The 13,156-nt window shown below is 56.8% G+C and overlaps 1 protein-coding gene across 1 annotated transcript; it reads right to left on the minus strand.

Moving 5' to 3' along the window:
- Window positions 1–442: 442 nt before the first annotated feature.
- On the minus strand, window positions 443–8,326 carry FOXD2 (forkhead box D2). The gene has a single exon (XM_040231225.1). It carries the CDS (start codon window positions 2,964–2,966, stop codon window positions 1,506–1,508), a length of 1,461 nt encoding a protein of 486 aa, XP_040087159.1. The 5' UTR covers window positions 2,967–8,326; the 3' UTR covers window positions 443–1,505.
- Window positions 8,327–13,156: the final 4,830 nt, after the last annotated feature.

Raw genomic sequence — 13,156 nt, forward strand, 5'->3', positions numbered from 1 at the left:
TCCATAAAAGCCCCCATGTCCAGAAGCACAGAAAGGCTTACAGAATATGCATCAGTAAACACTTTCACTCACATTGTACTTAAAGGGTATAGTGTCCATGAGCCTGAGGCACCCAGATCTGCCCAGGCCACGCTAAGTCTGAACTAGAAAGAGATGAGAATCCCCCAGGTACATTTGAAATAAAACCTCTCTGCAGACACCCCAGGCAGAAACATTTGAGGACCAGAGTGAAAATGAAAGTGCTGGAGGGGTCACAGGCATCCCAGAATCCTGGCCTTATTAACAGCCGAAGGCCAAGGCCACAGTGTTCCCTGTATCTGACAATCCCAAGCCCTCCTCTGCCTGCCTGGCCTGCTCAGGGCCCTTCCTCACTTCACTCTGCCTAGCAGTCTGTAAGACCCTGGACCGGGAATGGGGAATGCAGGCAAGCAGACAGAGCTGGTGACTGCTGGAGTTCACGTACATTTATTCAATTGACACTGATGGGGAGTCGGGGGAGACAGGTTTTCTTTTCTTCCACACAAACCATCAGACGATTTCACAGAGTCTCCCCAACTGCAGAAGTCTAAATCAATGCACACCCAGTGGACAGAGAACGCAGATAGCAGCCTGCGATACAGATATTTACACATGGTTACAGGACCCCTGCCACAGGATGTGCCCTGGCCCACCCCACCCCCACCTCTCCGGTCCCTGACCCAGACCCTCCTCTCCCACCCCAACCTCATTGCCTTTAGCTACAATAAATATCCCAGGGCCTGGGACAGAGCAGACCGCGGAGAGGGCTGCTGGCCCTGGATGGCTGGACCCAGCCGGCCACGGGAAAGGGGTAAAGTTCCTTCCAAAGCGCCCCCGACGCAAAAGAGGGAGGATTTTCCTCAATGAAGTGGGATCTCGGGTTTGCCCAGGCATTGTGAAGACCCTTGCTTCACCTCTCCGTTCACCTCCGCCTGTGTAGACACTGCAGTAGGCTTCCGAGAGAGAACGAACTGCTTTGGAGAAGAGCGAGGGGGGGAGAAAAGTTGCATTTTCCTTTTAAGCACAAGTAGATAATAGATGTCTTTAAATTATAATATTGAACAATCAGGGCCTCAAAGCTGGGGAAGGAGTGAGGGAGAAGCAGAAGGGGAGACCTCCCTGCGCAGTTGGTGTTTCTGGCGGGATCTGCCCGGGCCTGGGCAGGCACCTCTCCGGGAAAACATTCTTCCGGGGCTGCCGAGAGGCGCAGAGACTGGGAAAAAGCGAAGACATCCCCTCCCCCTTTTACTGCTTAAGGTAAAATGGGATCACGGCTAGCGACCTCGTCGCGTAGACCCGGGCCTCTTCCTGAGCGATGAAGCCCGCTTCGTCCCAACTGTCGGAGAGATTCCGAGCGTGGAACCACGGGCGCCGGCCCAAGGTCTGGAGACTCTTCATAAATAGGCTCCCTGAGTTCCGCTGGGACCGCAGGAGCTCCAGGAGAGACTGATGAGTGCGGGCTCAAAGTGGCCCGGATCCCGACACGGTCAGAAGTGGCAGCCACTGAGGCCTGCGACTTTGCCGGCAAACGGGGGCCCTGAGGACAGGCGAGCGTCCCCGTGGTGCGAGAGGCGAACGTGGCCGGCCACTGGAGCCAGGGCCGGGGCAGTCAGCATGGCCAAGACCTGGGCCTGACCCCCAGGACCCGCCGCCGCCGAGAACGGCGACCCCGGGGAGCCCTCCCCGGCGCCCGGGGCTGCTGCCCCGCCGCCACCGTGGCCCATAATGTGGTCTATAGAGAAGGAAGGCCTCTGCCCGGCCCCGGCGCCCCCTCCACCCGCGTCCGTCTTGAGGCCTGGGCGCAGGAGTGCGGTGCCTGCTGCGGGAGGGCTCAGGGACGCGGGGTAGAAGGCTTTGGCGCAGCCAAGCTCCGCGCCCAGGAAGGCTGGCAGGCCCGAGGGGCCCGGTCCCGACCCTGCGCTCGGAGCAGGCGCAGGGGCCGGAGCCGAGGCTGCGCTCGCGAACACCGAGGCCGTCGGAGGTCCGGGTGGAGGCGCCGCGGCACGGCCCGGGGGTACCGACAGCTGGCAAGGGGCAGCGGCGGCGGCGAAAGCAAAGGCGTGCGGGTGTGGATGCGGGTGCGGGGCTGGGCCCGGCGGGGGTGCGCCGTAGGCCGGGAGCGCAAGCCCGTAGCCGTAGCCATAGGCTCCGTAAGCCGCGAAGCCCGGCAGGAAGGCGCCGGGGTCCCCCGCCGCTGCAGCCCCGCCGCGCAACAGCAGCTCGGGGTGAGGGTGCGTGTGTGGATGCGGCGGCGGCAGCGGCTGCCGCTTGAAGCGCTTGCGGCGCCGCAGGAAGCTGCCGTTGTCGAACATGTCGGCCGACTCCGGGTCGAGCGTCCAGTAGTTGCCTTTGCCCGGGTTGCCCGGCTCGCGGGGGATCTTGACGAAGCAGTCGTTGAGCGAGAGGTTGTGGCGGATGCTGTTCTGCCAGGCGGGGAACTTCTCCCGGTAGTAGGGGAAGCGGCCACTGATGAACTCGCAGATCTCGCTCAGCGTCAGGCGCTTCTTGGGGCTCTGCAGGATGGCCATGGTGATGAGCGCGATGTACGAGTAGGGCGGCTTCACCAGGGGGCTCCGAGTTGCCGCGCCCCCCGACGGCGGTCCTGGCCCGGGCCCCGCCGCGCCCCGGGCCGCCGCCGAGACTGGCCCGGGGCTTCCCGCTGCGGCCGCCGCCCCTCGGGGCGCTAGAGCGCGGGGCTCGCCGTCCGAGCAGCCACCGGACTCCTCCTCGTCCTCCACGGCTTCCCCCGCGGCTTCCTCCGGGGGAAGCTCGGGGCCGTGGGGGAGCACGTCCCGGGGGGCGCGGGGCCCAGAGCGGGCAGGGAGCTCCCCCCCACCGCTGCTGCCGCCGCCGCCGCCCACCACGTCTATATCTGCGTCGGCCTCGGACAGTGCGGCCGGGGAGCTCTCGGAGGACATGATCTCGCAGCAGCAGCTGCCCAGGGTCATGGTGCCGCCGCCACCACCGCCGCTCTCCGGCTCCGCTCCGGCCGCGGCTCGGGCTCCGCCGCGCTGCCTCTAGGGCGAGTGTGTTTTGCGCGCGGGCGGGGAGGGGGCGGGGGACTGAGGACTGGCGGGGAGGGGTGTCCCCCAGCTCTGCAGCGCCCCCTCGTGGTTCACTCTGCCGCTCTCATCTCTCGGTGAGTACCCTACTGGCGACGGCTCTCTCCGCTGCCCCGGGAACCCTAGCCGGGGGCAGCGCCCAGGGCGCGGGCGGAAGAAGCTGAGGCGCCCCCCCTTACTCTGCCGGTCTTGGCCCCCAGCACCCCCTCCCCCGCCCCGGGCTGGAGAGGTCTGGGGATTAGTCCCTCCCGCTTGGCGGCAGCTTAAGGCGGAAGAGCGCGAGTCCGGGGCGGAGCTCCCCGAGCGGGGTGGGGCTGGCGGGGGCGGGCAGAGTGCCTCGGCGGAGGGGCCCGGCGGGAACAAACAGCCGCCGCCGCGGGAGCGCTGCTCGGGTGGCCGGAGGCAGATCCTCCTCTAGCCCGCAGATCCTGCAAACCCTCGCTCCCTGGAGCCGCTGCCTTCAGTGCGCTCAGCCCTGGATGGTAAGGGTTCACGCGGGTGCCAGCTGGAGCTGGGAGCAGCAGCAATAGTCCCCCACCCGTCATCTCCCCAAGGCACCGCCCGGGCCACCGAGGCCGAAGCGCGGTTGGAGCCGCACCAGCGGAGCCTGAGACGCCGGGACCAACGCCGCTGGAGCGAGGCCCGAAGGAACCCGAGCGGCTTCCGGCCCAAGGCGAGACGCACTTAAGTGATCGCAAGGAACAAAGTTGGCGTTCTCAGCCTCGGGCCTCGGAGAGGTGAGCGATTCTGGGTGCGACCCTGTCTTCCCCTCCCGCGCCCCTGTCTTCCCCTCCAAGGCCTGGACCCCGCCTCAAGGGGACCCCATCCCCTTGCCACACCGCGGGACTCCAGACGGGGGACTGTGTGCGCGCGGACCCAGGGAACGCGTCGCGTGCCCGTTGCCCGCTTTCCGAAAGCTTTTCTGGGGCGCTTCGGTCGTCTTTCGAGAGCGCGGACCGGCCCATCGCTGAGTTTGCCTGTATCCGATCTTTTTCTGTCTTGGTACCCGTTTGTCTCACTCAAGCTCTGTGACTGTGTTTCTCTAGCTCTCGGTGAATCTCTGCCTCTGTTTTCTGTGGAAACCCTGCATTTATCTGGATTTCTATTCGTCGGTCTGAGAATCTCTTTCTCAATTTCCCTGTTTCTCCCACCCCCAGTCTCACTACAGAGCCACCTACGTTCCTTCTCCCTTCCCCCTTCTCTCGCCGGACTTGCAGGCTCTACCGACAGGCAGCACCGAGACCTCTGTCAATGAACCCTGACCTCAACCGCAAGCCAGTGTTGCCTTCAGCTTTCACAATCCTGTGCACACAATGTTGGTTCCGTGCTTTTTTTTTTTCATCAGCTGGGTTCCTGGCCATACCGTTAGGACTTCTCTCCTGGCCTCCCTCCAGCAACCAGTAACTCCCAATTCAGACTGGGGCCGTCTCAACCTCTGGGGATGACAGGGGAGATGGGCACTGGACGTAATCAAGTACAGAGCCGATGGACCGGCTGCTGCCCCCACAGCGCCCCACAGTGGTCAAAGCTCAAGCATGCGGGCCGCGAGCCCAGCTGCGCTCAGCTGTCGCAGACTGTAGGGCTCTCAGCTAGTCATTCTCCACCCTTACCCGCCGCCTCAGTTTGCTGCTCTAAACAGTAAAGAGCAAAGACCCTGGAGCCAGCCTGCTGGGATCCCAGTGCTGGCTTCACTCCTTACCTGCTCTTTGTATTTTGTTTCTTCCTCTGTAAAAATGAGATTAAAAACATTCACCCCCTGATTAATGTGTAAAAGTAGCCACATCACTCTAGGCTAGATACAAAGGAGGATATTGAAGGCACTTTGCAGACTCCTGGGGAGAAAGGGGTTCGGAGCAATGTAGTCTCCCATCTGGATCTCATACCCCCTTCTAGCCCTGGGCTGGGTTACACGGCTGCTGTCTATTAATAGTCCTCTCCAGTCACCCTGCTGAACTAGGCTTTCTGTAGATAGTACTGGGGGCAGAGTAGAAGGGATTTATCCACCCTGCAGGCTATATCTCAGCAGGGTCATGTGAGAGTGGATGAAATCTTTCACCCAACAGCAGTCTCCGTTCTAGTGTATTCTACAGGTGGGACAACGGATGCCCAGGGGGCAGGGGGACTAGTCTCCAGACATGAAAAAGCACGGCTGGGTGCAACCCTTGTCATGGAATCCTCATAATAAGAGTTCTCCATCCTCCCCAGCGATTCAGCTAAGAGCAGAAGAGAGTGGAAGGCAGATCTGGCTGCTCATATCCTGTGAGAGCAAGTCTGCTGGGCAGCCGCATCTGGGGCTTCAGACCAAGGGGATCCATCTAGTGTGCTAGGTCTGCAACAAAGACTGTCCTTGGGAAAAGAGAAGTGCTCCAGTGCTCAAACCATAATCAAGAAATTGGACAGAGACTAGTGGCCCTGGAGTCAGAATTTCATAGGTGTTGGGGCTCCCAGGAAGCAAATGAAGGCCTTGGGGACAGGTATTTGCATGAGTCCAGATGAACTCACATACCCAGGGTTGCAGATTTACCAGATTTATTTTATCTGGTAAACCTATGCAATCTCCAAGCTTGCTCATGACTGCAGGGACCTCTCACTGACACTCACAGACACCCCATACCATCCACTACATACACAGCAGCTCCAACCCAGCTGAGCTCTGGTAATGTCTAAGTAAATGGAGAGAAAAACAACACTGGCATCATCCTTCTCCATCTCACTTTCTAAATGTCCTTATTTCTAAAATGGCAAATATGAACCAGTAGCTTCTTTCTTTGCCAGCACTCTCTCCTGGTTCCCCTCACTCCAGGCCCCTGCCCAAGTTCAGGGTAAAACTAACAGAGGCGTTTGCTGCCCAAATATCCTGATTCTTGGTCCAGTCAAGACTCCACCTTTCTACAGAGCAGCTGCAGCCACCAGCCCACACCTCTGCCTGACCCTGCTTCACCCTCCATTCTGCTGAGACTCAGGTCAAGGAAAGAAGACATGGCCCCCTCAACCCTGCTCTGCAAGGTGATTCTTAAAAAATCCTCCAGATTCTTCAGAACACACAGTTGTAAGAGTGGAAACAGTCCAAGGAGACTATGGGACTTGCTAGGTTTTTTGAAGGGCCCCTCCATTGGGTTGAGCCCAGGTGTCCAGGCTCCCAGACTAGAAACTCCTCTATTTATTCAAATAATGCCTGCTTAACACCTGACCCAAGCTCAAGGCTTGCCTGGGGAGGTGTTTCTGGGAGCTTCTCACTCCTCCCAAAGCTCTGGCCAAATTTGTTTTGAACAATGCCAGGAATAGGTGCCCTGGGGCTGGGAGAATGGTGACCCAATATTCGGGATTCGGGATTCGTTTAGTTTCCTGCCCTTCTCTCGTGGCTCCAGCCTTTCCTGCCTGCAGGCTCTGCTTCTTCGACGTCTCTGGGTCGTGTGTGCGTCCTTGGGTGTGTCTGTCACTCCCCGCCGTGAAAACCTGGGTGCTGACAGAAGTCTAGGCTTTCAGCACCCATGCCTGCAGCCTCCAAGAAGCAGGAGGCGACAGATTGTGCGGGTCTTGGTTACAATGTCACTGGTAGTTCTCAGCCTCTTCTTTTCTCCATCTCACTATTTAGCCACCTTTCTCGAGCAGCCCAGAAAGGATTGAGAGAAAGCGTCGGGGGCGGGGGTGGCGGGCTCTGATCCAGGGAATTTTCCACTCGGAATGTTCGGAGCACCGACAAGAGGTTGTTGCTTGTTTGTTGCGCTGTGCAGCTGTCAATAGCGTCCTTCCCCTTATGGCTCCTCCCTGCCCTTCTTCTGGCCCCTGTAGACGTGCTCTTCTCGGCTGGAGGGAAAGGAGAGATCTCGGATGATTGTGAGAATGTAATTGTCATCACGAAACCGGCCACGAGCGGCGCCGGCGCAGAGCTCTCCCGCGGCCTTCCCACGGTTCGCATGCGGTGAGCGCGGAGGTCCGCCCCCTCCGTGCAGACCCGCTGCAAAGCGCCTCCTGAGCCAGGCAGGGGACCCCACGCTTCCACGCTTCTCTGATTTTACTCACAAACCTAGCCAAGCTACCGCGCAGCCACCCGCTCTTTTGGTCCCTCCCCGGGGCCGCAGCCCTGGAGCAAGACGGCGGTTGGGCCGCAGCGGGTCCATCTCCCCTTTCTCCTCCAGACCATCGCCTGCTCAAAGGCGGTAGGCTGTCTTGGCCCTCCCTGAGTGGGAGGCGGGAGACTCCAGATCGTGTGACCTGCAGCGGCTAGCTGCAGGCGGCGGGGCTCCACACACACAGTTCAGGGAGAGGCCGGCCTCTCCGCGAGCCCAGAAATGGCTGGGCCTTGGGCGGCGTGAGCTCTTTTACTCCCAGGCTAGCTAGCTCTGCACCGGCTCAGGGGTCGGTGCCTCTGCGGTCCCCCACACCTCGGGAATCCTCCGCCTCTTGGAGGAAACGACTTTCGCTCCTTCCATTGTGCACGGCCACCGTCCCCCGGCTGCGTGATGGGGGCTCGCGGGAGCACCCTCCGACCCCAGCCCTGGGCGCCGCAGAGCCTGTGCACTCCGGTTCGTTCGCGGGAAGAGGGTTGCGGGCTCCGGAGAGGGTGAAAAAACAGCGCGGGTCCCTGACCACCCGCCCCACCAGGAAAGCCGGCTTCGCAGCGACCGGGAAGGACCGGCCGCACACGCTTGGGAGATATGCCGCAGGGCCTGGGGAGTTGGAGACGCTTCCAGGTGTGTGGAGGCCTGGGCATCAGGTCAGAGTGCCTTGTGGAGTGCGTCCTGGGTTCGCGTGCGTGTGTCTGCCCCTCTGGGCGTAGGGCAACGGTGGCTTTGTGTGCTCAAGTACGTCTCTGAGAGGCCGGCGCCGGTGCCGAGTTCTCCCCTTCGCGACCGCACATCTGGGCCGGGGACAGCCCTGGAACGATCGCCAGCCAGGCCCACAGCTCCACCTCGGGGCCCGAAGGTGTGCGACCTGGTCTCGAGCTGCAGACCCACTCCGGGCCGCGGCATGGCCCTCCAGGGAAAGAGTATGTGAGGGTGCGAGCCTGGGCAGGGGGCTTGCACCGTGGCGAGGAGAGGAGGGGACAGGGGCCTCGCGCGGAGAGCCGGGAGGACTGCCGCGGCCGCGGGAAGCGGACGGCTTTCCGCAGCCCCAAACGGGTGGGGAGGGAGGGGCGGGTGCGGAGCCGTCCGGATGAGATCCCCTACCCTATACGCACGAACGCGCACACGCGCCGTCACGTTTAGCCTTTCAGAGCCCCAGGCAGGGTCACTGATGATGCCGTAAGTCCTAGCAGGGGCGAGTAAATATTGCTGGACCTGAGTCCTTTGGAGCTGCTGTGGAGCCGCGGAAGCCAAGCTATAGGGGACCAGGCAGAGTCCCGGCTCTGCCGCGCGGGAGCTGGGGACGGATTCCAGGGAAACAGCGACCTCTGGAGGAGCCGCGCAGACATGCAATGAGGCAGGGACTGGACGACCAGGTCTGGGATCAAAGCGCCCCTTCCCCACCCTTCTTGGCAAAATCATTCAGAAGCTTATAACCTCTGGACTCCTCTTTGCGCATGCTTGTTTCCTTTCCCAGCTTGTACCCAAGCTTCAAATCCTGGTTCAAATCTTGCCTTCTTGAGAGCCCAACTCATCTTTCCCTCTTCCTGCTCTGAGCTCCTAAGAACCTAAAGCCCGAATCCTCGACTCTAGCGCTCTACCGCACTAGGCAATGATCTTTCTCCAAAGAAAGGGTCATTAGTCCATCCACTCCACCCACCCTTTGCATTCCATGCTGAATGTGCTTCCTCCCCGCTTCACCACCAGTAAATAAAGAATGAAATCATGTATCCCAAAATTGGACTGTCGATTTTCAAAGTTCGTTTCTTAGATGGGGAAATTGAGACCCATTTTCAAGTCAGAGAGAGGGCTGACTTGCCCAAGGTCACACAGCAAAGGTGGAACTAGATCCCATGTGCCAGCCCAGAGCCCTCTCCATTTCACCAGAATAGGAAGGGGAAATGCCAGAAGGAACTTGTGTGTTCCTGTGTAGAGGCGGGCATTGGTGGGGGTGGGTGTGGGGTGTGTGTGGGGGGGTGTAGTTCCTGTTCCAGGATGGGGCAGTAAGGAGGGCAGGGAGGGCAAAGTTGCCCTGGAAGATCAAACTCTTCTTTCCCCTGACTCCAACCCAGATCAAGCTACTTTGAAGGGCTCCAAATTTCAGGGGTTGGCCAAGCGTCCTTACATCAGCAGGCAGGTCTGTTGGAGGGTGAAAATAACTTCAATTCAGGCAAATACTACCCTCTCCTCTAACCTAGAAAGGGAGAGAGGGGCTGGTAATAAATACCCAGAGGGTGCTGCTGAGATCTGAGGTCAGCCAGAGAAGGCCTTCTGGTGCTTGCAGTTAGAAGGTTAAGGGAGAAGCTGGGAGGGTGATTGGCATGTAATTTTTAGGAGGCTCCTGTGATACCTGCTTGGCAGCCTGAGGCCTCCTCAGGGATGCTCTCCTTCTGGGCATCATGTGCTTCTCTGCAAAGGCTACCAGGCAGCCTGGTCCCTGCCTGCTTGTACAGCCTCATCTCCAGCCTTGGCACTGATTTGCTCTTTCTCACGTCTTCACCTTGCACGCAGCTCACTCCTCCTAATCCATCCATTTCAAATGTCAAGATTTCTGAGTTGCTTCCCCTCCCCATAACACCCCACACTGGCCAGGCTGTGCAGAGCTCCTGCCTGTTTCCAAAATGCTAATTCCCTCTCTCGTCACAATTTGTTTTCTAGTCTATTGCCCTCGCTAGACTGTGTACTCCTTGAGAACAGAAATTACATTGTCTTCATCCTCATCTTTCCTCCTTTACAAAATAGGGATAATAATTGTACCTACCTCACTGAATAGTTGTGGGAATTAAATGAAATAAGGCATTGAGCCCAGTGCCTGAAACTTTCAGAGAAGCTCAACAACTATTTCTTATCACTATCATCATGATTATTAAACACTACCTCCTGCCAGGCACAAAATCCAACCCAGATACTCAGATAATGTTAGATATGTGGATACATGAATGAATAAATGAGTGAATCATATGACTCACTTCTCACTCTAGGACTCTAGACAAGGCTGTGTCTAGCTTACATCATCACTAGAGATATGTGTTCTCTTATGACACCGTTTCTCCCCCGTCAGTCCCCTTCCCTGAAGGAAGGAGAATGTGTATCCCCATCAGGGGGAGTTTTCCCCTGGTCCCTGAACCCATTGGATTTCTCTCTCATGCTGTCTACCTCAGTTTCTTTCCTTTAAAATGGTTCTGATCAATCAAACCAGCCACACTTTGCCAGAATCTCCTAGGGACTCTCCACTGCCTATGAGACAAAACTCAATCTCCTTAGCATGGTGAACGGAATATGTTCAGTTGTGAGATGTCCTACCTCTCTGTTGGGTAAGATCTCCTGTATTCCATGTGGTCCTCTTGATGGGGCTGTTCAGTCTCTTTCCTCCTCACATTTGCCTCCAGGAGCAGACAGGTAACCTGGTTGGATCAAAAATAGCATTGCAAGCCCAAGGTGATAGGCCTAGGTGGGACCTAAGTCAAGCCAATCACTCCTTCTACAAGATTCAATATATGAATTCTGAGATGCCAGGATATAAGGACTCTGGAGCTCTGGGATACATGGACATGGAACTCTTGGAGGTTCTCCTTTTGGATCAGAAGATGAGCACGCAGGTCTAGCTGCCAGCAGCCATCCTTCCTGTCATGTGGAGAGTGCTGTTTGACATCAAAGTCCATCCACAGATGAAAACACCCTAAGGAGCCAGAGCTTAGTGACAATGTTGAGTCCTCCTCCTCTGCCTGAAACTAGAACCCTTAGACTTCACAGGTATTCTAAAGATATTTCCCTTTCTGCTTAGTAGGTTGAGTCAAATTTTTCACAAACAGCAGCACCACAGCAGAGAAAGATCCTGGGTTCCTGAGACCATTGAGGTGCCATGCCATTCTGAACTGCCTGCACAGACGTTTATGTGAAAGAGAAATAAACTTGACTCTTGGTTCAGCCACTGTTGTGGAATTTTCTTTGGTATGTAAGGTTGGGGAGGAGGGAATCAGTTGCTCACAGTTGAGCTTAACCCTAATTAATACAGGGAGGGATGGGGGAATGTCTCAAAGACATGAGACCTGGTTTGGGAGGTGTTAGCCTGGAGAATAAAAGACTTGGGGTTGACATAGCCGCCATCTCCAGATTTCTGCAGGGCTGACCTGGAGCACAAAGACCAAGGCAAAAGGGGATCTGAAGGTTATAAAGAGACTCAATTTCTGTGACTCTGTGGAAGGGAGAAATTTCATCATGGCTGTCCTTCAGAGATTTGATCTGCTACTTTGATGGTAGTGAGCTCCCCATCACTGGAAATGCATAAGTAGAGGCTGGATAGTCATTGGGCAGGAATCTTAAAGCCATCCAGGTACAGCAGAAAGAGTACAGGTCTTAGAGCTGAGTTTTAATTATGCTCTCACCACTTAATGGTCTCAGACAGATAATCTCTCTAAGCCTCATTTTTCTCATTTGTAAAGTATCCAGGTAGCTAGGTTGGAGACAGAGACCAAGGAGATTTCCTGGCACTACCTCTCAGGGATTTATGAAACCTAGTACTCCAGTTGGAGCCAACTAGGAGTCAAGAGGCCTTGGTGAGGCTCCTTGCTCTCCTCTTCAACTTTGACATTTTGAGCATGCCTGCTCCAACCTGCCAAGAGAATGTACCTCCCCTGGTTTGTTCATGAGACTGGAGAGGAGCAGTTGCACCTGAGGCCTGGGATCTACTCCCAGACCTTCCCCTTCCTTCCTGTGTCACCTCAGATACACCTCTGAACTTCTCCCAACCTCAGTTTCCTTATCTGACATGTGAGAAGCGCATCTTCTCTTCTGGGCAGTCTGGATCCAGAATCAGGGCTCTTATAACTACAGTACTGTGCCCTATCTGTAACTCCAAATGTGAGCAATTGACATTCACAGCAATAATAATTATCATGTTTCTGTAGAGCCTGACCTTACCCAGGTTCTTGCTCTTCCCAGCCCAGGTCAGCCTGGCATGGTGCCATCTGCCGCATGAGCTGATGTCATGAGTCTGGGTTGACCTGAGGTTCCCCGGCTATGGAGGGACTTGGTTTCAGCCCGGAGTTTGGCTCTCATCATCACATGCTTGCCTCTCACAAAGGGCTCTGCTTGATCTTCTCTCGTCCACTTCCTCCCACAAGGCTGAGACTACTCAGATTTGTATGATTAGAGGCAAGGAAATGAGAAATCAAAGGCCAGAGAGGAGCAGATCTTAGAACGTGATTCTATGATCAGAAGAAGGGAGTCATGTTTGGGGTCTGAACGGGGAGGGCCAGAAGGGCAGATGGCAGTGTCTGGCAGGAGGCCTGGAGGTCCCTACACCTGCCAGTGATACCCAGGGTTTGGGGGCTAAGGGAGAAGGAGCGATCACCCTGTACAGATTGATGCCCAGGACACAGACCCACCCAGGGTGGAGGTGGCAAGTGCCCAGCCTTCCCAAATGTAGAGACCAGAACATCTTTGGGAAGGCCACCGGGGAGGAGGGCAGTGAGGTTTGAGTAGGTGAAATTCTGACCAAAGTCACTAAGAGTCCTTTTGTTAAATAAAAGATGGCAGCTGCCAAGAATAGGGGAGAATGGAAGATCTAGGAGGGCTTCCTGGGGGAGGTGGAAACTGCAGCCCGTTTTTCTCTTCTAAAACAAATCACTGCGCTCCTCGTGAGCAAGTGCCCTTCAGAGACCTGAAGCCACCCTCAGCCCCAATTGGCATCCAGATGGATCCTAGCTTTCTTCTATAGATTTGCTGCTCAAATCACGTGCATACAAGGTGGCCAATAGGTGGCGCTTTTGTCTCCACAAAATTAATGAGCCGCGACCAGGGGAGAGAAGGAAGTGTCCAAGAGGGATGAAGGGGAAAACTGAAAGAAAAAGGAAACAGAACCTGTCACTTGGCTTGAGAAGGTAGCTTTCAATATCAGGACTGTGGGTGTGAGTTGAGGGAACACAGATATTGGGATGAGATGAGGAACTGTAGTGGTGTCTGGGGCTTTCCATCCAAGTTTCCATCTCCACTGGCCTCAGAGGAAGA

This window comes from Oryx dammah, unplaced genomic scaffold (assembly GCF_014754425.2).
Source record: "Oryx dammah isolate SB20612 unplaced genomic scaffold, SCBI_Odam_1.1 HiC_scaffold_28, whole genome shotgun sequence".
Classification (NCBI taxonomy): domain Eukaryota; kingdom Metazoa; phylum Chordata; class Mammalia; order Artiodactyla; family Bovidae; genus Oryx; species Oryx dammah.

Bases quoted from the DNA above. Each gene is read 5' to 3' on its own strand.
- FOXD2 (XM_040231225.1), bottom strand. From the start codon at position 2,966: ATGACCCTGGGCAGCTGCTGCTGCGAGATCATGTCCTCCGAGAGCTCC.